This window comes from Oncorhynchus kisutch, linkage group LG13 (assembly GCF_002021735.2).
Source record: "Oncorhynchus kisutch isolate 150728-3 linkage group LG13, Okis_V2, whole genome shotgun sequence".
In the NCBI taxonomy this organism is placed as follows: Eukaryota; Metazoa; Chordata; class Actinopteri; order Salmoniformes; family Salmonidae; genus Oncorhynchus; species Oncorhynchus kisutch.
In genome coordinates, this window is record NC_034186.2 from 10,481,532 (window position 1) to 10,506,922 (window position 25,391).

Below are 25,391 nucleotides of genomic sequence, written 5' to 3' on the forward strand. Positions count from 1 at the left end.
AACACATACACACACACACACAAATTATTAGGCTGCGGTAGCATCTCTCACTTCGCTGAGTCACATAGGCCTCTATCTCTCTCAGACACGCACACGCACGCACGCCGCACGCACACACACACACACACACACACACACACACACACACACACACACACACACACACACACACACACACACACACACACACACACACACACACACACACAGGCCTATCTCAGTCTTGTGGCTTCAGTACATCCCCTCTCCCTGGTCCTACACTCACTACAGTAGCTGATAACCAGTTATTTCAGTAGCTGATAACCAGTTATTTCAGTAGCTGATAACCAGTTATAACCAGTTATTTCAAGTTATTAGTATTTTACATCATCACTGTTTCAAGCTGTTTCACTCACCAGCAACGTGTCATTAGACTTGGACAGTATACAACTGTCAAGCAAAGCTATTGTTTCACTAACTGCCACAAGTTACCATGTGTCATATCTGCCTTTACATAATGATGCTCTGTGTGTCCCCAGTCTGTAGATTCTACCCAGTGTTCCTGGAGGATCTGCTTAAGTTCAAGGACACATTTGGAGACTGGACAGAGACTCTCCTCCTACAGTAGCTGACACCAACTCTCCCACCAGCCAACCATGTCTTCCATAGACCCCTACCAGTACATTATTGTAAGTCCACACATGTCCGGTTACATTCAAATTCTTAGGTATTTACTATACTGCATGTTTTGCATACATTTACTTGGTATTTTGGTAGTGTAACAAACAGCTTCTTACAACTTCACCTTAAGTCCAGTGAGTCATGTGCTCCAGGAATAAGAAGGAACCTACTACTCTAGATAAGACTATCTTTGGCCACATAGTGTTTCCGATAAACCAGTATTACTTCAGTAGAAAACCTTATATTTGTTCCATCTCGATCTATCAACATTAGATTAGTGGGCAGCTCTGTTCTCACTACAGTTCTCATCTCACTCGTTTTTATTAGATTTATTTTATTTTACCTTTATTTAACCAGGTAAGCTAGTTGAGAACAAGTTCTCATTTACAACTGCGACCTGGCCAAGATAAAGCATAGCAGTGTGAACAGACAACAACACAGAGTTACACATGGAGTAAACAATTAACAAGTCAATAGCACAGAACACTGGAGTGATAAATGATCAGATGGTCATGTGCAGGTAGAGATACTGGTGTGCAAAAGAGCAGAAAAGTAAATAAATAAAAAGAGTATGGGGATGAGGTAGGTAAATTGGGTGGGCTATTTATCGATGGACTATGTACAGCTGCAGCGATCGGTTAGCTGCTCAGATAGCAGATGTTTAAAGTTGGTGAGGGAGATAAAAGTCTCCAACTTCAACGATTTTTGCAATTTGTTCCAGTCGCAGGCAGCAGAGAACTGGAAGGAAAGGCGGCCAAATGAGGTGTTGGCTTTAGGGATGATCAGTGAGATACACCTGCTGGAGCGCGTGCTACGGGTGGGTGTTGCCATCGTGACCAGTGAACTGAGATAAGGCGGAGCTTTACCTAGCATGGACTTGTAGATGACCTGGAACCAGTGGGTCTGGCGATGAATATGTAGCGAGGGCCAGCCGACTAGAGCATACAGGTCGCAGTGGTGGGTGGTATAAGGTGCTTTAGTAACAAAACGGATGGCACTGTGATAAACTGCATCCAGTTTGCTGTGTAGAGTATTGGAAGCTATTTTGTAGATGACATCGCCGAAGACGAGGATCGGTATGATAGTCAGTTTTACTAGGGTAAGTTTTGCAGCGTGAGTGAAGGAGGCTTTGTTGCGAAATAGAAAGCCGACTCTAGATTTGATTTTAGATTGGAGATGTTTGATATGAGTCTGGAACGATTGTTTACAGTCTAGCCAGACACCTAGGTACTTATAGATGTCCACATATTCTAGGTCGGAACCATCCAGGGTGGTGATGCTAGTCGGGCGTGTGGGTGCAGGCAGTGAACGGTTGAAAAGCATGCATTTGGTTTTACTAGAGTTTAAGAGCAGCAGGAGGCCACGGAAGGAGAGTTGTATGGCATTGAAGCTCGTTTGGAGGTTAGATAGCACAGTGTCCAAGGAGTTCTTGAGTGGTGCAGCAGTCTAAGGCACTGCATCTCAGTGCTTGAGGTGTCACTACAGACACCCTGGTTCGAATCCAGACTGTATCACAACCGGCCGTGATTGGGAGCCCCGTAGGGCGACACACAATTGGCCCAGCGTTGTCTGGGTTTGGCCGGTGTAGGCCATCATTGTAAATTAGTGTTGGTTCTCAATTGACTTGCCAAGTTAAATATATATATATTTTAAACACTACAGCTCTCTTCTCACTACAGCTCTGCTCTCACTACAGCTCTCTCCTCACTACGGCTCCCTTCTCACAACAGCTGTCTTCTCACTACAGCTGTCTTCTCACTACAGCTCTGCTCTCACTACAGCTCTCTTCTCACTACAGCTCTCTTCTCACTCCAGCTGTCTTCTCACTACAGCTGTCTTCTCACTACAGCTCTCTTCTCACTACAGCTGTCTTCTCACTACAGCTGTATTCTCACTACAGCTCTGCTCTCACTACAGCTCTCTTCTCACTACAGCTGTCTTTTCACTACAGCTGTCTTCTCACTACAGCTGTCTTCTCACTACAGCTCTCTTCTCACTACAGCTCTGCTCTCGCTACAGCTCTCTTCTCACTACGGCTCCCTTCTCACAACAGCTGTCTTCTCACTACAGCTGTCTTCTCACTACAGCTCTGCTCTCACTACAGCTCTCTTCTCACTACGGCTCTCTTCTCACTCCAGCTGTCTTCTCACTACAGCTGTCTTCTCACTACAGCTCTCTTCTCACTACAGCTGTCTTCTCACTACAGCTCTCTTCTCATTACAGATGTCTTCTCACTACAGCTGTCTTCTCACTACAGCTCTCTTCTCACTACAGCTCTTTTCTCATTACAGATGTCTTCTCAGTACAGCTCTCAGGGCTAGGGGCAGGCCTAGTGTTCATCATGATAGGATAAAGAAGGTGTAGGGTGGCCCAGCCCCCGAAGTGACTCAGATCAACTGTATGCAAGGATTTCCTTTCTGTTGTCTTAGGAATTCAACATTCTATGTGTTATCTCACCAACCCCATCTTGTCACACCTCTGGGTAGCAGAGGTTCAGTTGTCTTTACATCTTGTAGGTTTGACATCTGATTGGAAGTTAACTCAACAGTTAACTCAACATGGTATTGGTCAACAACTCAGATTCTTTATCTACACATAATCAGATGTTATAAAGGGTCTTAGATTAATTGCCTCTTTCTCTTTTTTGTTGCTGACCTGCACTGGTTAGATACCTACACCCCAGGGTCTCTTGGGGCATGGCCTTTCAGGTCATGACTTCTCTCTCCACCCCAGGGTCTCTTGGGGCATGGCCTTTCAGGTCATGACTTCTCTCTCCACCCCAGGGTCTCTTGGGGCATGGCCTTTCAGGTCATGACTTCTCTCTCCACCCCAGGGTCTCTTGGGGCATGGCCTTTCAGGTCATGACTTCTCTCTCCACCCCAGGGTCTCTTGGGGCATGGCCTTTCAGGTCATGACTTCTCTCTCTACCCCAGGGTCTCTTGGGGCATGGCCTTTCAGGTCATGACTTCTCTCTCCACCCCAGGGTCTCTTGGGGCATGGCCTTTCAGGTCATGACTTCTCTCTCCACCCCAGGGACTCTTGGGGCATGGCCTTTCAGGTCATGACTTCTCTCTCACTCTCCCTCTCTGATCATGCTTAGAGTAATGTCTTGTAATGCTTGTTAATAATTTGTAACATAAGTTTATTCCTTGTATAATGCATCTTTCATTTGAAAAAGTAATTAAATAGACTATTTAGAATTCCATTCTCAGACATTTCTTGATTGCCTATTACTGTAACTCAACTGAATCAAATCAAATGTTATTTTTCACATGCGCAGAATAAAACCACCTTACTATGAAATGCTTACTTACAAGCCCTTAACCAACAATGCAGTTTTAAGATAAGCAAGAGACAAGAAAATATTTACTAAATAAACCAAAGTTTAAAAAAAGTTACACAATATAATAACAGTAACGAGGCTTTGACTGGGCTGGCTGGAGTGTTTGACAATTTTTCGGGGCCTTTCTCTGACACCGCCTAGTATAGAGGTCCTGGTTGGCAGTGATGTACTGGGCTGCACGCACTACCCTCTGTAGCACCTTATGGTCAGATGCCGAGCAGTTGTCATACCAGGCAGTGATGCAACCAGTCAGGATGCTCTCGATGGTGCAGCTGTAGAACTTTTGGAGGATCTGGGAACCCATGCTAAATCTTTTCTGTCTCCTGAGGGGGAATAGTCTCTTGCATATTTTAATTATCTTTAAGGAGTCAAGTAAACATTTGAATAGGCTAATTGCATAGTCTTATTCTTATCACGGGTCACATGTGAGGTAAATATAATATACACATATCAAATATTACCCCACTACAAATGTGCCCTGTTGTCTTGACATGGAGATATTCCACTGTAGCCCCGTTGGCTGCTCAGTTCCTATTGAAAGTCTATGCCTGCTGCGAAGCCTCACTCATCACTGCTATGCTGTAGTGGAGACTAGCAGATCTGCAGGTTCACTTCCAGGGGAATGGTGATAAGACAAAATGACATCATCATACCTTCTGTTTACAAATGACCTAAAACAAAAAGAAAGCAACAAAACTACAGTTGTCTGCCCATAGTAGGAGTGCGGGATCTGATTGTCTTTCACAGTACCTGTACACAGCCAATCTGTAAATAGCACACCCGACTACCTCATCCCCATATTATTACTTACCCTCTTGCTCTTTTGCACCCCAGTATCTCTACTTGCACATCATCATCTGCACATATATCACTCAACAATTATTTTCGCCTCTATGGCCTATTTATTGCCTTTCTTCTCTACTCTTCTACATTTGCTCACACTGTATGTAGATCTTTCAATTTTTCTTTTATTTTGTGTTATTTGACTGTACGTTTGTTTATGTGTAACTCTGTGTTGTTGTTTTTTGTCGCCCTGCAATGCTTTATCTTAGCCAGGTCGCAGTTGTAAATGACAACTTGTTCTTAACTGGCCTACCTGGTTAAATAAAGGTGAAATAAAACCAGTAAGAGAAGGATAGGACTCACAAGACACAGGTTATCATCTTCAGCCCAGGTTTGGACACAAATCACAGTTGAAATTGTACACAGAAATTGTATCCAGGTCTGTACCCAAACAATTTGAACCTTTAAAAATCCACCTCTCTAAAAACATGTCTCTCACCGTTGCCGCCTGCTATAGACCACCCTCTGCTCGCAGCTGTGCTCTGGACACCATATGTGAACTGATTGCCCCCCATCTATCTTCAGAGCTCGTGCTGCTAGGCGACCTAAACTGGAACATGCTTAACACCCCAGTCATCCTACAATCTAAGCTTGATGTCCTCAATCTCACACAAATGATCAATGAACCTACCAGGTACCACCCCAAAGCCGTAAACACGGGCACCCTCATAGATATCATCCTAACCAACTTGCCCTCTAAATACACCTCTGCTGTCTTCAACCAAGATCTCAGCGATCACTGCCTCATTGCCTGCATCCGTAATGGGTCAGCGGTCAAACGACCTCCACTCATCACTGTCAAACGCTCCCTGAAACACTTCAGCTAGCAGGCCTTTCTAATCGACCTGGAAGGATATTGACCTCATCCCGTCAGTAGAGGATGCCTGGTTACTTTTTTTAAATGCCTTCCTCACCATCTTAAATAAGCATGCCCCATTCAAGAAATGTAGAACCAGGAACAGATATAGCCCTTGGTTCTCTCCAGCCCTGACTGCCCTTAACCAACACAAAAACATCCTATGGTGTTCTGCATTAGCATCGAACAGCCCCCGTGATATACAACTTTTCAGGGAAGCTAGAAACCAATATATACAGGCAGTTAGCTTTTTCAAGCAGAAATTTGCTTCCTGCAACACAAACTCAAAAAAGTTCTGGGACACTGTAAAGTCCATGGAGAATAAGAACACATCCTCCCAGCTGCCCACTGCACTGAGGATAGGAAACACTGTCACCACCGATAAATCCACTGTAATTGCGAATTTCAATAAGCATTTTTCTACAGCTGGCCATGCTTTTCACCTGGCTACCCCGGTCAACAGCACTGCACCCCCCACAGCAACTCGCCCAAGCCTTCCCCATTTCTCCTTCTCCCAAATCCAGTCAGCTGATGTTCTGAAAGAGCTGCAAAATGTGGACCCCTACAAATCAGCCGGGCTAGACCATCTGGACTTTCTTTCTAAAATTAACCCGCCGAAATTGTTGCAACCCCTATTACTAGCCTGTTCAACCTCTCTTTCGTGTCGTCTGAGATTCCCAAAGATTGGAAAGCAGCTGCGGTCATCCCCCTCTTCAAAGGGGGGGACACACTTGACCCAAACTGTTACAGACCTATATCTATCATACCCTGCCTTTCTAAGGTCTTCGAAAGCCAAGTCAACAAACAGATTACTGACCATTTCGAATCCCACCGCACCTTCTCCGCTATGTAATCTGTTTTCAGAGCTGGTCATGGGTGCACCTCAGCCACGCTCAAGGTCCTAAACGATATCTTAACCACCATCGATAAGAAACAATTCTGTGCAGCCGTATTCATTGACCTGGCCAAGGGATTCGACTCTGTCAATCACCTCATCCTCATCGGCAGATTCGATAGCCTTGGTTTCTCAAATGATTGCCTCGCCTGGTTCACCAACTACTTCTCTGATAGAGTTCAGTGTGTCAAATCGGAGGGCCTGTTGTCCTGGCCTCTGGCAGTCTCTATGGGGGTGCCACAGGGTTCAATTCTTGGACCGACTCTCTTCTCTGTATACATCAATGATGTCGCTCTTGCTGCTGGTGAGTCTCTGATCCACCTCTATGCAGACGACACCATTCTGTATACTTCTGGCCCTTCTTTGGACACTGTGTTAACAACCCTCCAGACGAGCTTCAATGCCATACAACTCTCCTTCCGTGGCCTCCAATTGCTCTTAAATACAAGTAAAACTAAATGCATGCTCTTCAACCGATCGCTGCCTGCACCTGCTCGCCCGTCCAACATCACTACTCTGGACGGTTCTGACTTAGAATATGTGAAACAACTACAAATAACTAGGTGTCTGGTTAGACTGTAAACTCTCCTTCCAGACTCACATTAAACATCTCCAATCCAAAGTTAAATCTAGAATTGGCTTCCTATTTCGCAACAAAGCATCCTTCACTCATGCTGCCAAACATACCCTTGTAAAACTGACCATCCTACCGATCCTCGACTTCGGCGGTGTCATTTACAAAATAGCCTCCAATACCCTATTCAATAAATTGGATGCAGTCTATCACAGTGCCATCCGTTTTGTCACCATAGCCCCATATGCTACCCACCACTGCGACCTGTACGCTCTTGTTGGCTGGCCCTCGCTTCATACTCGTCGCCAAACCCACTGGCTACAGGTCATCTACAAGACCCTGCTAGGTAAAGTCCCCCTTTATCTCAGCTCGCTGGTCACTGTAGCAGCACCCACCTGTAGCACGCGCTCCAGCAGGTATACAGTGCCTTGCGAAAGTATTCGGCCCCCTTGAACTTTGCGACCTTTTGCCACATTTCAGGCTTCAAACATAAAGATATAAAACTGTATTTTTTTGTGAAGAATCAACAACAAGTGGGACACAATCATGAAGTGGAACGACATTTATTGGATATTTCAAACTTTTTTAACAAATCAAAAACTGAAAAATTGGGCGTGCAAAATTATTCAGCCCCTTTACTTTCAGTGCAGCAAACTGTCTCCAGAAGTTCAGTGAGGATCTCTGAATGATCCAATGTTGACCTAAATGACTAATGATGATAAATACAATCCACCTGTGTGTAATCAAGTCATGCACCTGCACTGTGATAGTCTCAGAGGTCCGTTAAAAGCGCAGAGAGCATCATGAAGAACAAGGAACACACCAGGCAGGTCCGAGATACTGTTGTGAAGAAGTTTAAAGCCGGATTTGGATACAAAAAGAATTCCCAAGCTTTAAACATCCCAAGGAGCACTGTGCAAGCGATAATATTGAAATGGAAGGAGTATCAGACCACTGCAAATCTACCAAGACCTAGCCGTCCCTCTAAACGTTCAGCTCATACAAGGAGAAGACTGATCAGAGATGCAGCCAAGAGGCCCATGATCACTCTGGATGAACTGCAGAGATCTACAGCTGAGGTGGGAGACTCTGTCCATAGGACAACAATCAGTCGTATATTGCACAAATCTGGCCTTTATGGAAGAGTGGCAAGAAGAAAGCCATTTCTTAAAGATATCCATAAGAAATGTTGTTTAAAGTTTGCCACAAGCCACCTGGGAGACACACCAAACATGTGGAAGAAGGTGCTCTGGTCAGATGAAACCAAAATTGAACCTTTTGGCAACAATGCAAAACGTTATGTTTGGCGTAAAAGCAACACAGCTCATCACCCTGAATACACCATCCCCACTGTCAAACATGGTGGTGGCAGCATCATGGTTTGGGCCTGCTTTTCTTCAGCAGGGACAGGGAAGATGGTTAAAATTGATGGGAAGATGGATGGAGCCAAATACAGGACCATTCTGGAAGAAAAAAAGACCTGAGACTGGGACGGAGATTTGTCTTCCAACAAGACAATGATCCAAAACATAAAGCAAAATCTACAATGGAATGGTTCAAAAATAAACATATCCAGGTGTTAGAATGGCCAAGTCAAAGTCCAGACATGAATCCAATTGAGAATCTGTGGAAAGAACTGAAAACTGCTGTTCACAAATGCTCTCCATCCAACCTCACTGAGCTCGAGCTGTTTTGCAAGGAGGAATGGGAAAAATGTCAGTCTCTCGATGTGCAAAACTGATAGAGACATACCCCAAGCGACTTACAGCTGTAATCGCAGCAAAAGGTGGCGCTACAAAGTATTAACTTAAATATATTATTAAAGCTAGTGAGGGAGATAAGTGTTTCTAGTTTCAGAGATTTTTGTAGTTTGTTCCAGTCACTGGCAGCAGAGAACTGGAAGAATTGGTTTTGGGGGTGACCAGAGATATACAGTGCCTTGCGAAAGTATTCTGCCCCCTTGAACTTTGCGACCTTTTGCCACATTTCAGGCTTCAAACATAAAGATATAAAACTGTATCTTTTTGTGAAGAATCAACAACAAGTGGGACACAATCAAGAAGTGGAACGACATTTATTGGATATTTCAAACTTTTTTAACAAATCAAAAACTGAAAAATTGGGCGTGCAAAATTATTCAGCCCCCTTAATATCCTGTTATGGCAAGGCGATCCCTGAGGGGAACTCCACCCCCCCCATTCAGCTGAAAAGGTGGCGCAGGGAATTCAAAAATATTCTTTAGAAATATTTAACTTTCACACATTAACAAGTCCAATAGCTCAAATGAAAGATAAACATCTTGTTCATCTACCCATCATGTCTGATTTTTAAAATGTTTTACAGCGAAAACACAACAAATATTTATGTTAGACCACCACCAAATCAAAGGAAATACGCAGCCATTTTTTTCCAGCCAAAGATAGAGTCACAAAAGCAGGATTACAGATAAAATGAATCACTAACCTTTTGAAAATCTTCCTCAGATGACACTCATATGACATGTTACACAATACATTTATGTTTTGTTCGATAATATGCATATTTATATCCACAAATCTCGGATTACATTGACGCCATGTTCAGAAATGCCTCCAAAATATCCAGAGGAATTATAGAAAGCTACGCCAGATAACAGAAATACTCATCATAAACTTTGACTAAAGATACATGTTCTACGTATAATTAAACATACACTGGTTCTTAATGCAACCGCTGTGTCAGATTTTTTAAAACGTTACGGAAAAAGCCTACCATGCAATAATCTGAGACAGCGCTCAGATGTAAAAGTATTTCTGCGCCATGTTGGAGTCAACAGAAATACGAAATTACATCATAAATATTCCCTTACCTTTGATGATCTTTCATCAGAATGCAGTGCAAGGAGTCCTAGTTCCACAATAAATCGTTGTTTTGTTCCATAATGTCCAATACTAGTGTCCAATTAGCTGCATTTGCTACCACTTTCAGCTCACGTGCCCAAAAACTGACGCTGGTCCAGGACAACTCGCACGAAAACTTCAAAAATATATATTCCAGGTCGAATAAACTGGTCAAACTAAGAAGAGAATCAATCTTCAGGATGTTATTTTCATATATATATCCAATAACGTTCCAACCGGATCATACGTTTTCAGCTGCAGCCAAATGGAACGACGGTGGCACCCACAGAGAAATGCGCCACAGGGAAATTGCATTCTGCCAAGACCGTGACTATTTCCCCTCCCATCCGGTCAAAGTTCACACCAAAAGCTCAATTCCACGTTCTACTGAATGAGGACATCTAGTGGAAGGCGTAGGAAGTGCTACCAGATCCATATCTTGTTGGGAAAGGAAGGGGTCAAAGTTGACCCACATTCAGAATTTCACTTCTTGTTTGGAAGATTGCCTGCCCTATGAGTTCTGTTATACTCACAGACATAATTCAAACAGTTTTAGAAACTTCAGAGTGTTTTCTATCCAATAGTAATAATAATATGCATTTATTAGCAATCTAGGACAGACTAGGATGCAGTTCACCATGGGCACGCAATTCATCCAAAGTGAAAATACTGCCCCCTAACCTCAACAAGATTTATGCACCAGCTGTCAGAGCAGCTCACAGATTACTTCACCTGTACATACCCCATCTATAATTTATCCCAAACAGCTACCTCTTCCCCTATTGTATTTATTTATTTTGCTCCTTTGCACCCCATTATTTCTATCTCTACTTTGCACATTCTTCCACTGCAAATCTACCATTCCAGTGTTTTACTTGCTATATTGTATTTACTTTGCCACCATGGCCTTTTTTTGCCTTTACCTCCCTTATCTCACCTCATTTGTTCACATTGTATATAGACTTATTTTTCTACTGTATTATTGACTGTATGTTTGTTTTACTCCATGTGTAACTCTGTGTTATTGTATGTGTCGAACTGCTTTGCTTTATCTTGGCCAGGTCGCAATTGTAAATGAGAACTTGTTCTCAACTTGCCTACCTGGTTAAATAAAGGTTAAAAAAAAAATATTTAAAAAATGTACCTAAGTAGTTCTATGTTGGAGTTCAAGTGTGATAGATTTGTGTTTGTGTGAGGAGTGTGTCCTGGCTCACAGACTCTCTGTTATGTGTTGTGTTGTGTTTCTGTGCAGGTGGAGCAGCAGTTCTCTCACAAGTTCAGAGTGACGGTGGTGCGAGCTGAGAATGTCACCAAGGGAGCACTGGGTGACCTGTGTGAGTCTGACAACACCTGTTATTCTACATGCTCCTAGTTCACATGTTAACGATCACAAATTCGCCAACATAAAAACACACCACAGAGAGTTGTCATTTCTGTAAAAACTAAGATTTTATGTTGTGTCATGAATTGTAATGCCGCCAAGTAATAGCAACATTATTAAAGTCATAACACTATAGTGTCATCTATTTATTGCTATGCATGTTTCTATCACATAAATATGTTTGCTTGTATGTAAATCAAATCAATCAAATGTAATGTTATTTATCACATGCTTGGTAAACAACAGGTGTAAACTATCACTGAAATGCGCACTTATGGGCTCTTCCCAACAATGCAGAGAAAAATAACTATACAAGGAATAAATATGTAATGAGTAATGATAACTTGCCTACTTGGAATGTTATTGGTTGCTCACGAGTGGCACAGCGGTCTGAGGCACTGCATCTCAGTCCAAGAGGTGTCACTACAGTCCCTGGTTCAAATCCAGGCTGTATCACATCTAGCTGTGATTGGGAGTCCCATAAGCACAATTGGCCCAGCGTCATCTGAGTTTGGCCGGTGTAGGCCGTCATTGTAAATAAGTGTGTGTTCTTAACTGACTTGCCAAGTTAAATAAAGGTTAAATAAAAAATAAATATACATGGGGTACCAGGACTGAGTTGATGTGCAGCAGTACAAGGTCATTCAGGTAGAGATGTAAATATAGGTAGAGATAAAGTGACTAGGCAACAGGACAGTAGCAGCAGTGTATGTGATGAGTCAAAGCAGATAGTCTGGGTAGCTTTTAGTAAACTATTTAGCTAATTGTCTTAGAAGTTGGTCAGGGTCCTGTTGGCTCCAGACTTGGTACATTGGTACAGCTTACCATGTGGTAGCAGAGAGAACAGTCTATGACTTGGCTGTAGTCTTTGACAATTTTTAGGCCCTTCCTCTGACACTGCCTGGTATAAAGGTCCTGGATAGCAGGGAGCTTGGCCCCAGGGCTGTACTGGGCCGTACGCACTACCCTCTGTAGCGCCTTGCGGTCAGATGCCAAGCAGTTGCCATACCAAGGGGTGATGCAGCCAGTCAAGGGGCTCTCAAGGGTGCAGCTGAATAACTTTTTGAGGATCTGAGGGTCCATGCCAAATCAAATCACAAGAAGCATTGTCGTGCCCTCTTCATGACTGTGTTTGTGTGTGTGTATCATGACAATTCCTTAGTGATGTGGACACTGAAGAACTTGAAGCTCTCAACCTGTCCACTACAGCCCTGTCTATGTGGATGGGGGCGTTCTCGGTCCTCTGTTTCCTGTAGTCCATTTCTCATGTACTGTATGTAACACATACATTTGTATGTTTGTGTCTGCAGTGGACACTCCTGACCCCTATGTGGAGCTGTTCATCCCAACTTCCCCCGAGAGCAGGAAACGAACGCGCCACATAGACAACGACATCAACCCTGAATGGAACGAAACCTTTGGCTTCATACTAGACCCAAACCAGGAGAACTTTCTAGAGGTGAACAAAAAGTCTAATAAAATCAAAACAGTCAAATGTAAGTCAGTCAAATTTTATGTCAGGCCCAGTCCACTACAGTACAATGGTTACCTGAAGCTTGTCTGTTGGTGCTTTACCACTCAATCAGATAACGTTAATGGATGCCAATTACGTGATGGATGAGAAACTTGGGACTGCGTCGTACAACATCTCCAAAATGTTGAAAACTGGTCAGACGGAGATGGTGCCTTTTCTTATCGGCAAAGTAAGCTCTCTCTCTCTCTCTCTCTCTCTCTATATATATCTGTAGTAACTACATTAACCTACAGCGGAAAGTGTGTCTGAAATACATTCGCTCTCATCAGACTGTAGTTGTCTGTTGAGTGATGACTTATCCATGAGAGTTTTTCCTCTCTTCTCATCTTTTTTTTCTTCCTGAATATCCCTCTCTTTTCTTTGTTTCCCTCTATCTATTCACTCCCCCGTCTTCATTACTGTAGCCCACCCACCTGCATCTCTCCCCCTTCTCTCCTCCTCTCATCCCTCCTCCTTCTGCTTGTGGATGATGTATTCTATCCCAGGGTGTTTTGCAGTTGACATATTAATCAATTTTTTCTCTTCTACAATAACCACAGCATCTTTGTGTTGTTTTTACAGGCAACCAATGTGTACTTAGAGATGGCTCTGGAGGTCTGGTAGGTACATTTTCATTATTTCTCCATTCCTCTCCTCGTGTCTGTCTGTCAGGAAGCCTGTCTGGTTTACAGATGCTATCTTAAACACTGTGGCTTCTCTGGTTCACCTGAAGGCCTCTCTCTCTCTCAAATTCAAATTGTTTTTTTGGCATCTATCTCTCTCTCCATGTACAAAATAAGCACACAGCCAGATAATAACCCTTAAAACTGTAGCACTGGGTGGAACAGTACTTTAGACTCAGCAAAACACAGGAATTCACGTCAAGCTATTTAACCCACACCAGAGTGATAAGTACATTTCTTTCTACTTTTAAAGACTGTAACTGTTTTCAGTAAACACATGGCTTAGATTTACTGTACTGTTGCATCACAAAGGGCTTTTGCTTCAGATGACGGAGAGGATATGTTTGGCATGTTTTGGAGGTAGGACGTCAGAGGTCGTGGGTGTGTTTGTCTCAGTAGGTCTGTCTCAGACCAGACCATCTAGGAGCGAGGCTTTTATTCAAAGTGACTTACAGTCTTGCGTACATAGTAACCCACAGTACATAAAATCAATCACCATTGCTGACCAAGAGGTCTACTACGTGTCTGTTTCCATATGGGAACATATTTGATGTTTTAAAGCTGTTGTTCATATGTAATTACACAACTGTATTTGTATTTATTATGGATGCTTCCAAAGCAGCAGCTACTCTTCCTGGGGTCCAGCAAAATTAAGGCAGTTTATTCAATACTCCACCACTACCACATATCTACAGTACTAAATCCATGTGTATGTATAGTGCGTATGTTATCGTGTGTCTGTCTGTGTCTGTGTGTGTCTGTGTATGCATGTGTGTGTGTGTGTGTGTGTGTGTGTGTCTGTCTGTCTGTCTGTCTGTCTGTCTGTCTGTCTGTCTGTCTGTCTGTCTGTCTGTCTGTCTGTGTGTGTGCCTGTCTGTCTGTCTGTCTGTCTGTCTGTCTGTCTGTCTGTCTGTCTGTCTGTCTGTCTGTCTGTCTGTCTGTCTGTCTGTCTGTCTGTCTGTCTGTCTGTCTGTCTGTCTGTCTGTCTGTCTGTCTGTCTGTGTGCCTGTCTGTCTGTCTGTGTGTGTCTGTCTGTGTCTGTGTGTGTGTCTGACTGTCTGTCTGTCTGTCTGTGTCTGTGTCTGTGTCTGTGTTTGTGCCTGTGTCTGTGTCTGTGCCTGTGTCTGTGTCTGTGTATGCATGTGTCTGTGTCTGTGTCTGTGTCTGTGTATGCATGTGTCTGTGTCTGTGTCTGTGTCTGTGTATGCATGTGTCTGTGCCTGTGCCTGTGTCTGTGTCTGTGTCTGTGCCTGTGTCTGTGTATGCATGTGTCTGTGCCTGTGCCTGTGTCTGTGTCTGTGTCTGTGTCTGTGCCTGTGTCTGTGTATGCATGTGTCTGTGTCTGTGTCTGTGTCTGTGTATGCATGTGTCTGTGTCTGTGTCTGTGTCTGTGTATGCATGTGTCTGTGTCTGTGTATGCATGTGTCTGTGTCTGTGTCTGTGTATGCATGTGTCTGTGTCTGTGTCTGTGTATGCATGTGTCTGTGTCTGTGTCTGTGTATGCATGTGTCTGTGTCTGTGTCTGTGTATGCATGTGTCTGTGTCTGTGTCTGTGTATGCATGTGTCTGTGTCTGTGTTGCTTCACAGTCCCCGCTGGTGTTTTATTATCTGTTTTTAAAATCAAATTTGACTGCTTTGTGTCAGTTACTTGATGTGGAATAGAGTTCCATGTCGTCATGGTTCTATGTAGTACTGTGTGCCTCCCATAGTCTGTTCTGGACTTGGGGACTGTGAAGAGACCTCTTGTGGCATGTCTTGTGGGGTATGCATGGGTGTCCGAGCTGTGTGCCAGTAGTTTAGACAGACAGCTCGGTGCATTCAACATGTCAATACTTCTCATAAATAAAAGTAGTGATGAAGTCAATCTCTCTTCCACTTTCAGCCAGGAGAGATTGACATGCATATTATTAATATTAGCTCTCTGTGTACATCCAATGGCCAGCCGTGCTGCCCTGTTCTGAGACAATTGCAATTTTCCTTAGTCCTTTTTTGTGGCACCTAACCACATGACTGAACAGTAGTCAAGGTGTGACAAAACTAGGGTCTGTAGGACCTGCCTTGTTAATAGTGTTGTTAAGAAGGCGGAGCATCGCTTTATTATAGACAAACTTCTCCCCATCTTAGCTACTACTGCATCAATAGTTTTGACCATGACAGTTTATAATCTAGGGTTACTCCAAGCAGTTTAGTCATTTCCACTTGCTCAATTTCCACATTATTTATTACAAGTTTTAGTTGAGGTTTAACGTTTAGTGAGTGTTTTGATCCAAATACAATGCTTTTAGTTTTAGAAATATTTAGGGCTGACTTATTCCTTGCCACCCACTCTGAAGCTAACTGCAGCTCTTTGTTGCAGTCATTGCAGTCATTTCAGTCGCTGTAGTAGCTGATGTGTATAGTGTTGAGTCATCCGCAAACATAGACACTCTGGCTTTATTCAAAGTCAGTGGCATGTCGTTAGTAAAAATAGAAAAAAGAAAGGGGCCTAAACAGCTACCCTGGCGAATTCCTCATTTTATCTGGATTATATTTGAGAGGCTTCCATTAAATATCACCCTCTGTGTTCTGTTAGACAGGTAACTCTTTATCCACATTATAGCAGGGGGTGTAAAGCCATAACACATACATTTTTCCAGCAGCAGACTATGATCGATAATGTAAAAAGCTGCACTGAAGTCTAACAACACAGCCCCCACAATCATTGTATAATCAATTTCTCTCAGCCAATCATCAGTCATTTGTGCAAGTGCTGTGCTTGTTGAGTGACCTTCCCCATAAGCATGCTGAAAATCTGTTGTCAGTTTGTTAACTGTGAAATAGTGTTGTATCTGGTCAAACACAGTTTTTTCCAGAAGTTTACTACTTTGGATGTGTAGTGTCAGCGTGTGTTGCTGACATGTCATCCCTAAGTTTGCTTATCTCGTCAATTAAAAAGTAATTAAAGTAGGTTTCAATATCAGGTGGCTTTGTGATGAATGGGTCATCTGATTCAATGAATGAAGGAGCCGAGTTGGCTTTTTTCCCCAAAATGTCATATAAGGTGCCCCAAAGGCTTTTTACTATCATTCTTTATATAATTTCTCTTTGTTTCATAGTGTAGTTTATTTTTATTTTTATTTAGTTACATGATTTCTTAATTTCAACCTGATCCAGGTTGCAGGCACTGGTTACAGTTTGAAGTTTTTTCCTGAGTGGGCAGCTTGATGATAGCCAGTCAATATTTAAATCACCCAGGAAATATACTTCTCTGTTGATATCACGTACATTATCAAGCATTTCACACACGTTATCCAGATACTGACTGTTAACACTTGGTGGTCTATGGCAGCTTCCCGCAAGAATGGGCTTTAGGTGAGGCAGATGAACCTGTAGTCATATTACTTCAACAGTATTTAACATTAGATCGTCTCTAAGCTTTACAGGAATGTGGTTAGAAATATAGACCTCAACTCCGCCTCTGTTGGCATTTCTGTCTTTTCGGTAGATGTTATAACCATGTATTGCTACCACTGTATCCTCAAAGGTATTATCTAAGTGAGTTTCAGAGATAGTCAGAAAATGAATGTCATCTGTTATAAGCAAGTTATTGACTTCATGAACCTTGTTTCTTAGGCTACATATGTTAATATGGGATATTTTTAGCACTTTTCTGGGTTGCTTGATTGTTTTTAATGCTTTACTGGGAAGCTTATCAGATTCAGACTTACTCATGTTATTTACATTGGAGCTGCAGTGTGAGCTGCATAAAGTGGTCTTCGTACTATTGCACACCGCCTCAGTGCCAACAGTGTAACTCTGGTTTATAGGCTCATGATTACTGCTTACAATAGCTGTAGGATAAACAGATGCATTCAGTGCAATTAGGGGTACATAAATTAAATTACTTACATTGTGTTTGCCAATGCCCCTAAGATCATGTACATTTGATGCAGCATTATGACTCATTGTCACAATGGTAGGGATTAACTGAGCTGGTCTTGGATCATTTACTGTGAATATGTTTTGTGCGCTTTTGTTTAAGGTTATTACTGTAGGTCTCCTAAACTAATCTTACTGCATTTCACTCAACAACACACATCTGAAAATCTCTGACCCCATAAACAGGCCTTTTTCCTTTTGAATTTGTATTTTTTTTGTATTTTGTTTTGTATTTTACCCCCTTTTTCTCCCAAATGTCGATCTTGTCTCATCGCTGCAACTCCCTATCGGGCTCAGGAGGCGAAGGTTGAGTCATGCGTCCTCTGAAACATGACCCGCCAAACCACTCTTCTTAACACCCGCCTGGATTTTTCTTCAACGAGTCCAACGCGAAGGATATACTGCTTTCTCGGGAACAGGCCCAAATCCCTGTCATTTGCGTGAAGAAAAGACAGAGAAAAAAGGGGCAGAGGTCGGGCTGCCTTCTGAGAATTTGTGGGCGAGTGAGTAAACCTCCACTACCATCCATACTATTGGCGAACGTGCAATCATTGGAAAACAAAATGGATGATCTATGATCAAGACTATCCTCCCAACGGGAAATAAAATCTGTAATATCTTATGTTTCACCGAGTCGTGGCTGAACGACAACGCGGATAATATATAGCTGGCAGGATTTTCCATGCATCGGCAGGACAAAGAAGCTATGTCTGGTAAGACGAGGGGCGGGGATGTGTGTCTATTTGTTAATAACAGCTGGTGCTCAATGTCTAATATTAAAGAAATTTCAAGGAATTGCTCGCTTGAAGTAGAGTACCTTGTGATAAGCTGTAAACCACACTATCTACCAAGAGAGTTCTCATAAACAGAGTAGCAGCAGAGTAAAAGAGGGGATGGGGGAGGCACACAATGCAAATAGTCCGGGTAACCATTTGATTACCTGTTCAGGAGTCTTATGGCTTGGGGGTAAAAACAGTTGAAATCCTTTTTGTCCTAGACTTGGCACTCCGTTACTGCTTGCCATGTGGTAGTAGAGAGAACAGTCTATGACTGGGGTGGCTGGGGTCTTTGGCAATTTTTAGGGCCTTCCTCTGACACCGCCTGGTGTAGAGGTCCTGGATGGCAGGCAGCTTTGCCCCAGTGATGTACTGGGCCATACGCACTACCCTCTGAAGTGCCTTGCGGTTGGAGGCTGAGCAATTGCCGTACCAGGCAGTGATGCAACCGGTCAGGATGCTCTCGATGTTGCAGCTGTAGAACCTTTTGAGGATCTCAGGACCCATGCCAAACATTTTTAGTTTCCTGAGGGGGAATAGGCTTTGTCGTGCCCTCTTCACGACTGTCTTGGTGTGTTTGGACCAATCTAGTTTGTTGTTGATGTGGACACCAAGGAATTTGAAGCTCTCAACCTGCTCCACTACAGCCCCGTCAATGGGAATGGGGATGTGCTCGGTGCTCCTTTTCCTGTAGTCCACAATCATCTCCTTAATCTTGGTTAAATTGAGGGATGGGTTGTTATTCTGGCACCACCCAGCCAGGTCTCTGACCTCCTCCCTATAGGCTTTCTCGTCATTGTCAGTGATCAGGCCTACCACTGTTGTGTCGTCATCAAACTTAATGATGGTGTTGGAGTCGTGCCTAGCCATGCAGTCGTGGGTGATCAGGGAGTACAGGAGGGGACTGAGCACGCACCCCTGGGGAGCTCCAGTGTTGAGGATCAGCGTGGCAGATGTGTTGCTATCTACCCTCACCACCTGGGGGCGGCCTGTCAGGAAGTCCAGGATCCAGTTGCAGAGGGAGGTGTTTAGTCCCAGGTTCCTTAACTTGGTGATGAGCTTTGAGGGTACTATGGTGTTGAACACTGAGCTGTAGTCAATGAACAGCATTCTCACATAGGTGTTCCTTTTGTCCAGGTGGGAAAGGGCAGTGTGGAGTGCAATAGAGATTGCATCATCTGTGGATCTGTTTGGGTGGTATGCAAATTGGAGTGGGTCTAGGGTTTCTGGGATAGATATCACTAAACATTTTTTAATCCAGTAAATTGTTGAAAATTGTTGAATGCATTTTTTTGAAATATAAATTTAGTCAAATCTTGAATAGCTTTTCTTGCTTTGAGAAAAAAACTTGGGATAATAATCTCCAGGTGTCCTGTAAATAATGTCCTAGTGACACATGTTCAACTGAGCACTCGAAATTGAAAAACAATCGAAATTGATAATACATTATTCCATTTGTCAGATATGATTCTTCAAAAATATTTATTTGATAAACATGTCTTATGATACCAATATGCAGGGTTAAGGCTAATATAATTTTTTTATAACCAAAGCAAGATAGACCACAGCCTGTCATTTCCAATGGGAACAGATGAGTCATAGTGGGCAGAACAAGCAAGGAGGTGGGCAGAGCCAAGCATGAGTTACTTAGTTCCTATTGGCCCGTTCCATCTTTATATAATAACTAGGCAAGTCAGTTAAGAACAAATTCTTATTTACAATGATGGCATAGGAACAGTGGGTCAACTGCCTTTTTACAGGGGGAGAACAACAGATTTTTACCTTGTCAGCTCAGCGATTCAATCTAGCAACCTTTCGGTTACTAGCCCAACACTCTAACCACAAGGCTACCTGCCGCCCCAACATCTCCATATTTCCGTTAGGGAACACCTACTCTGTAAAATGCGCATGTGCAATAAACCAATTCACCTTTGCACTCCTTAACAACGCAATTTTAATATTTCTACATCCAGTGAAATATCTCTGTCGTTGTTTTATCTGTTGTGCGTCTTTGTCTACAGTACTAACTTGGACCTGCGGTTCAGCCTGGCCCTGTGTGACAAGGAGAAACTGTTCAGACAGGCCCGCAGAGAGAAGGTGACGTTGGGCATCAAGAAGCTGCTAGACATGGAGAAGCCTCGCTTCCTCCCCAGCACCCCTCAGGAGGTGGGCATGCCCGAGTACTGTGGGCCCAGGCTCCAAGAGCGGCCTACGTCCAGCCACAGCCACAGTGTCATTTTATTTTTTATTTTGTATAATTTTGGTCTTAGATTCAAATGCAGTGTTTGACATGTAACACCTCATTTATTAGGGTGCATTGTAGGTTTAATGCGTCATAGAATGGTAACCAAAATGGCATGACAATATAGACATGGGCTAAATAAACATATATTGCCATAGAAAGTGGGCTTACCCTGCAGTATTGCTTAGCAGAGTGGTCAAGGTCATAGACAAGATCTGATATTAGCAAACAACACCCTTTTTTATATGCTGTATATACACATGCACCACATTCACACATTTAGATCTGTTAGTATTGTGATCACTTTGTCGCCGCTAACTTCCTCTTAGACCGAGAGCTCTCAGGGCCTGTTCAGCTTCTGAGTTCTGCATTCCTCCCCTGGTTGGACTGGGCTGTGTTTCTGTGACTGGTTTTGGCCTTGTGTTCCTGGTTGTAGTGTGTACCCTCACCTCTGGCCAGCTACTGTAGGCCCTTCCTGCCTGCCTGTGTCCTCACATGGTCCGGAAGCTACCAGCCATGATGAGATAATAACCCACCACATAACAGTAGTGTTGCAGAGCTGTTGAGCTGCCACACTGCATTCCCACTGGGGCTAGTAAATACTACTGTCTAGAACAGAGGAGGCCATTCAATCTGGCCTGCGGGAGGTTTGAGTGAAAAAACAAAGTAAAAAAAACCACTCCAGGCTCCAGAACGTCTAAAACGATGTATACTGAGCAAAAATATAAATGCAACATGCAGCAATTTCAAAAATGTTACTGTGTTACAGTTCATATGAGGAAATCAGTCAATTGAAATGTATTAATTTGGCCCTAGTTGATAGATTTCACATGACTGGGTAGGGGCACAGCCATGACTGGGTAGGGGCACAGCCATGACTGGGTAGGGGCACAGCCAGGGTGAGAGGGCATAGGCCAACAACTCACACTGTCTCACACACACCATACACAGCCTTTAAAACACATGCTGTGGTACATTACACATACCATGATGAATCCTGTGCAGTTGTTGTGTCAGCGTGGTCTGAATATTTGTTGGAATTGTCTACGGATATGACTGGCTCCAGATCAGAGAAGCCAGTGCAGAGTTGGAAATATACCCAGGAAATCCAGTACATGGAGGTAGAGTGATACAATAACAATCATAAGACAGAATGAGGGAAGTAACATAAGGAAGTAGGGGTTTCTGACCGTTCTGCTATGAATCGCAAGGAGTCATGTTATGACAGGGTATACATTTTATTGTAAAATCCATTCCTATCTCTTCCTGCATGTGTCTGTCTGTGCAGGTGCCGGTGATAGCCATAGTGGGTTCAGGGGGAGGCTTCAGGGCCATGGTGGGGTTCTCTGGAGTGATGAAGGCCCTGTATGAGTCTGGGGTCCTGGACTGTGCCACCTACATCGCTGGGCTCTCTGGATCCACATGGTCAGTCATCTTTTCCTCTGTTTATACCATGCTCTCTTTCACAAACCCTCCCTCCCATTCCTCTCCTCTCTCCCTCCCTCCCACTCCTCTCCTCCCACTCCTCTCCTCCCACTCCTCTCCTCCCTCCCTCCCTCCCTCCCTCCCTCCCTCCCTCCCTCCCTCCCTCCCTCCCTCCCTCCCTCCCTCCCTCCCTCCCTCCCTCCCTCCCTCCCTCCCTCCCACTCATCTCCTCCCACTCCTCTCCTCTCCTCCCACTCCTCTCCTCCCACTCCTCCCTCCCACTCCTCTCCTCCCACTCCTCTCCTCCCACTCCTCCCTCCCTCCCTCTCACTCCTCTCCTCTCCTCCATGGGGCGGCAGCTAACCTAGTGGTTAGAGCATTGGACTAGTAACCGAAAGGTTACTGCCCCTGAACAAGGCAGTTAATCCACTGTTCCTAGGCCATCATTGAAAATAAGAATATGTACTTAACTGACAATAAAATAAATTAAACATCTCCCTTCCACTGCTGTCCTACCTCCCACTCCTCTCCTCCTACAGTATCTACCTCTGTATCAATGTTTGCCCAGTGTTTTTATGTAGTGATCTCCATGTTTGTTTTGCTGCATCACTATTTTTCTCCCTCCCTCCCAATCTCTGTCCCTCTATCTCTGTCCCTCTATCTCTCTGTCTCCCTCCCTCTGTCTCCCTCCCTATCTCTGTCCCTCTATCTCTGTCCCTCTATCTCTCTATCTCCCTCCCTCTGTCTCCCTCCCTATCTCTGTCCCTCTATCTCTGTCCCTCTATCTCTCTATCTCCCTCCCTCTGTCTCCCTCCCTATCTCATCCCTTTATCTCTGTCCCTCTATCTCTCTGTCTTCCTCCCTCTGTCTCCCTCCCTATCTCGTCCCTTTATCTCTGTCCCTCTATCTCTCTATCTCCCTCCCTCTGTCTCCCTCCCCCTATCTCCCTCACTCCCTCCCACATTCACTCACTCTCTCCCTCCCTCTTCCTCCTCTACCTCTCCCTCCCTCTATCTCTCCCTCCCTCTATCTCTCCCTCCCTGTACCTCTCCCTCCCTCTCCCTCTACCTCTCTCTCCCTCTACCTCACCTTCCCTCTACCTCCCTCTTCCTCTTCTACCTCTCCCTCCCTCTACCTCTCCCTACCTCTTCCTCCCTCTATCTCTCCCTCCCTCTCTCTCCCTCTCTCTCTCTCTCTCCCTCCCTCCCTCTTCCTCCTCTACCTCTCCCTTCCTCTACCTCTCCCTCTATCTCTCTCCCTCCTTCTCTCTTGCTCCCTCTCGCTCCTTCCCTCTATCACTCCCTCCCTCTATCTTTCCCTCCCTCTCTCCCTCCCTCTACCCCTCCCTCCTCTATCTCTCCCTCACTATCTCCCTCCTCCCTCACTCACTTTCTCCCTCCCTCCCTATCTCCCCCAGGTACATGTCAACCCTGTTCTCCCACCCAGAGTTCCCCTCTAAGGGGCCCAAGGAGATCAATGCAGAGCTGATGAAGAGTGTGAGCAGTAACCCTCTGAGACTGCTGCTGCCCCAGCATATCACCAACTACATCCAGGCTCTGTGGAGCAAGAAGGCAAACGGACAGCCCGTCACCTTCACAGACATCTTCGGCATGCTCATCGGAGAGACACTCATTCCTGCGGTGAGAGGACCGCATTCATCTGTTTTCATTGTTTCTCTCTCTCCGTCTTCAAGAGGCCCTGACTCCAAAAGTGTTTCTCTGTTTTCATCAGAGAATGGACACAAAGCTGAGTGAGTTGCATGAGAAGGTAAACGAGGCCCAGTGTCCCCTCCCTCTGTTCACCTGTCTGCACGTCAAACCGGACGTATCCGAGCTCATGTTTGCAGGTCAGTGTGTGTGTATGTGTTGTGTGTGTGTGTGTGTGTATTACAGTAGACCACAAACCCAGTGTGGCTCCAAGGCTCCCCTCAGTTGTTCAACAAAGCGCAGCATTTCTGTGAAGAGTTCATGCACGTAGTGTGGTTGTGTGTCCGCAGTGCTGGTCACGTAGTTTGAATGGATGGTCCAAGTTCTGAATGAGCCTATTTGGGCTGTGTGTGTGTGTGTGTGTGTGTGTGTGTGTGTGTGTGTGTGTGTGTGTGTGTGTGTGTGTGTGTGTGTGTGTGTGTGTGTGTGTGTGTGTGTGTGTGTGTGTGTCTCTAGTAGAATGAGTATGTGTATTCAGTTTTGCATAATATGTCACCAGAGATCCTATCTCCCACATTCAAATTTCCGTACACTGCATTTCCTTGTAGCATCACTACTTTACCACAGTCGTATATATATAGAGAGTTGGGCCAATGCGGTTTCTGTCTGAACGTTCCGATAGCGCCACTTTCTCCTCCGTAGCCGTTGCTAAGTGATAATTGACGCTTCCACACTGCGCTGTTTATTTCTGATAGTTTTCTAAAACCAATGAAGATGTCCAGTGTAAGCCGATATGCAATTTGTTCACACCACAACACCGTACAGACTTGGATACACATTATAATCAATTTAATGCATTGTTCTGCTTGTTGACAGCGGGTTAATTTCAGAGGGAACTGTCGGAGGTTCTGTCCTATTGTTACATCACCAGTAGTTGGAGAAGAAAGGCCCTAACATGGCGTCCGTTCTAAAAACTGGGCCTACTCTCTCAATGCATGTCTCTGGTTTACCACCAACTGATGTGTCATGGTGGGCTGATATCCATTCCTGTAGTTGTAGTTTTAATACTGATGTGTGAGAAGGAACATGTACACAACAATGTGTAGGTTTAGTAGTACAACATGGGAGGGCAATATTAGGTAGGGTTCAATGTGGTTATGGTATGCCCCCAAGCCCTGATCGAGGATCAGTTCTCGTTCCCAAAACTGACCTCAAAACAGTTCTTCGGGCCAACCTGTACCCTGTTAGGTTGACTTATGGGAACTGTGACCCATAACTTGGCCGATAGTGTATTATTTTCAGGACTCAGGCAAAGACCCAGATGCAGACACAGGAGGCGGATAGTACAGGTCTCAGAGTTTATTACAGAACATGGGGCAGGCAATCGGTAGGTCAAGGCAGGCAAAGGGTCAAAATCCAAATCAGAGTCAGGCAGGTGCAGGACGGCAGGCAGGGTCAAGACAGGCAGAAAGGTCAGAACTGGGAAGACTAACAAAAACAAAAACTAGAGCACAGGAAACACGGGAACACGCTGGTAGAACTTGACGGGACAAGACGAACTGGCGACAGACAAACAGAAAACGCAGGTATAAATATACAGGAGATCATGGAGATAAATGGGAGACACCTAGTGGGTGGTGGAGACAAGCACAAGATGGGTGAAACAGATCAGGGTGTGACAATTTTGCAGATGAACTGGAATAGAATTTTGCTTCAGTTAGTCAGGTACTCCTTTTATCTGTAAATCCCCCACCTC

The 25,391-nt window shown here is 44.3% G+C and overlaps 1 protein-coding gene across 1 annotated transcript in view; it reads left to right on the forward strand.

Annotated features, from left to right (window-relative positions):
- The window catches only part of pla2g4ab (phospholipase A2, group IVAb (cytosolic, calcium-dependent)), a 64,805-nt gene that overhangs the window by 2,293 nt on the left and 37,121 nt on the right, over positions 1-25,391 (forward strand). Inside the window, exons 2-10 of the mRNA XM_031785571.1 lie at positions 519-668; positions 11,303-11,384; positions 12,742-12,890; positions 13,018-13,134; positions 13,527-13,564; positions 20,344-20,488; positions 21,853-21,989; positions 23,407-23,629; positions 23,721-23,835. Of these exons, the coding sequence (XP_031641431.1) occupies positions 636-668; positions 11,303-11,384; positions 12,742-12,890; positions 13,018-13,134; positions 13,527-13,564; positions 20,344-20,488; positions 21,853-21,989; positions 23,407-23,629; positions 23,721-23,835 (1,039 nt within the window). The 5' untranslated portion in view covers positions 519-635. The remainder of the gene's footprint in view (positions 1-518; positions 669-11,302; positions 11,385-12,741; positions 12,891-13,017; positions 13,135-13,526; positions 13,565-20,343; positions 20,489-21,852; positions 21,990-23,406; positions 23,630-23,720; positions 23,836-25,391) is intronic.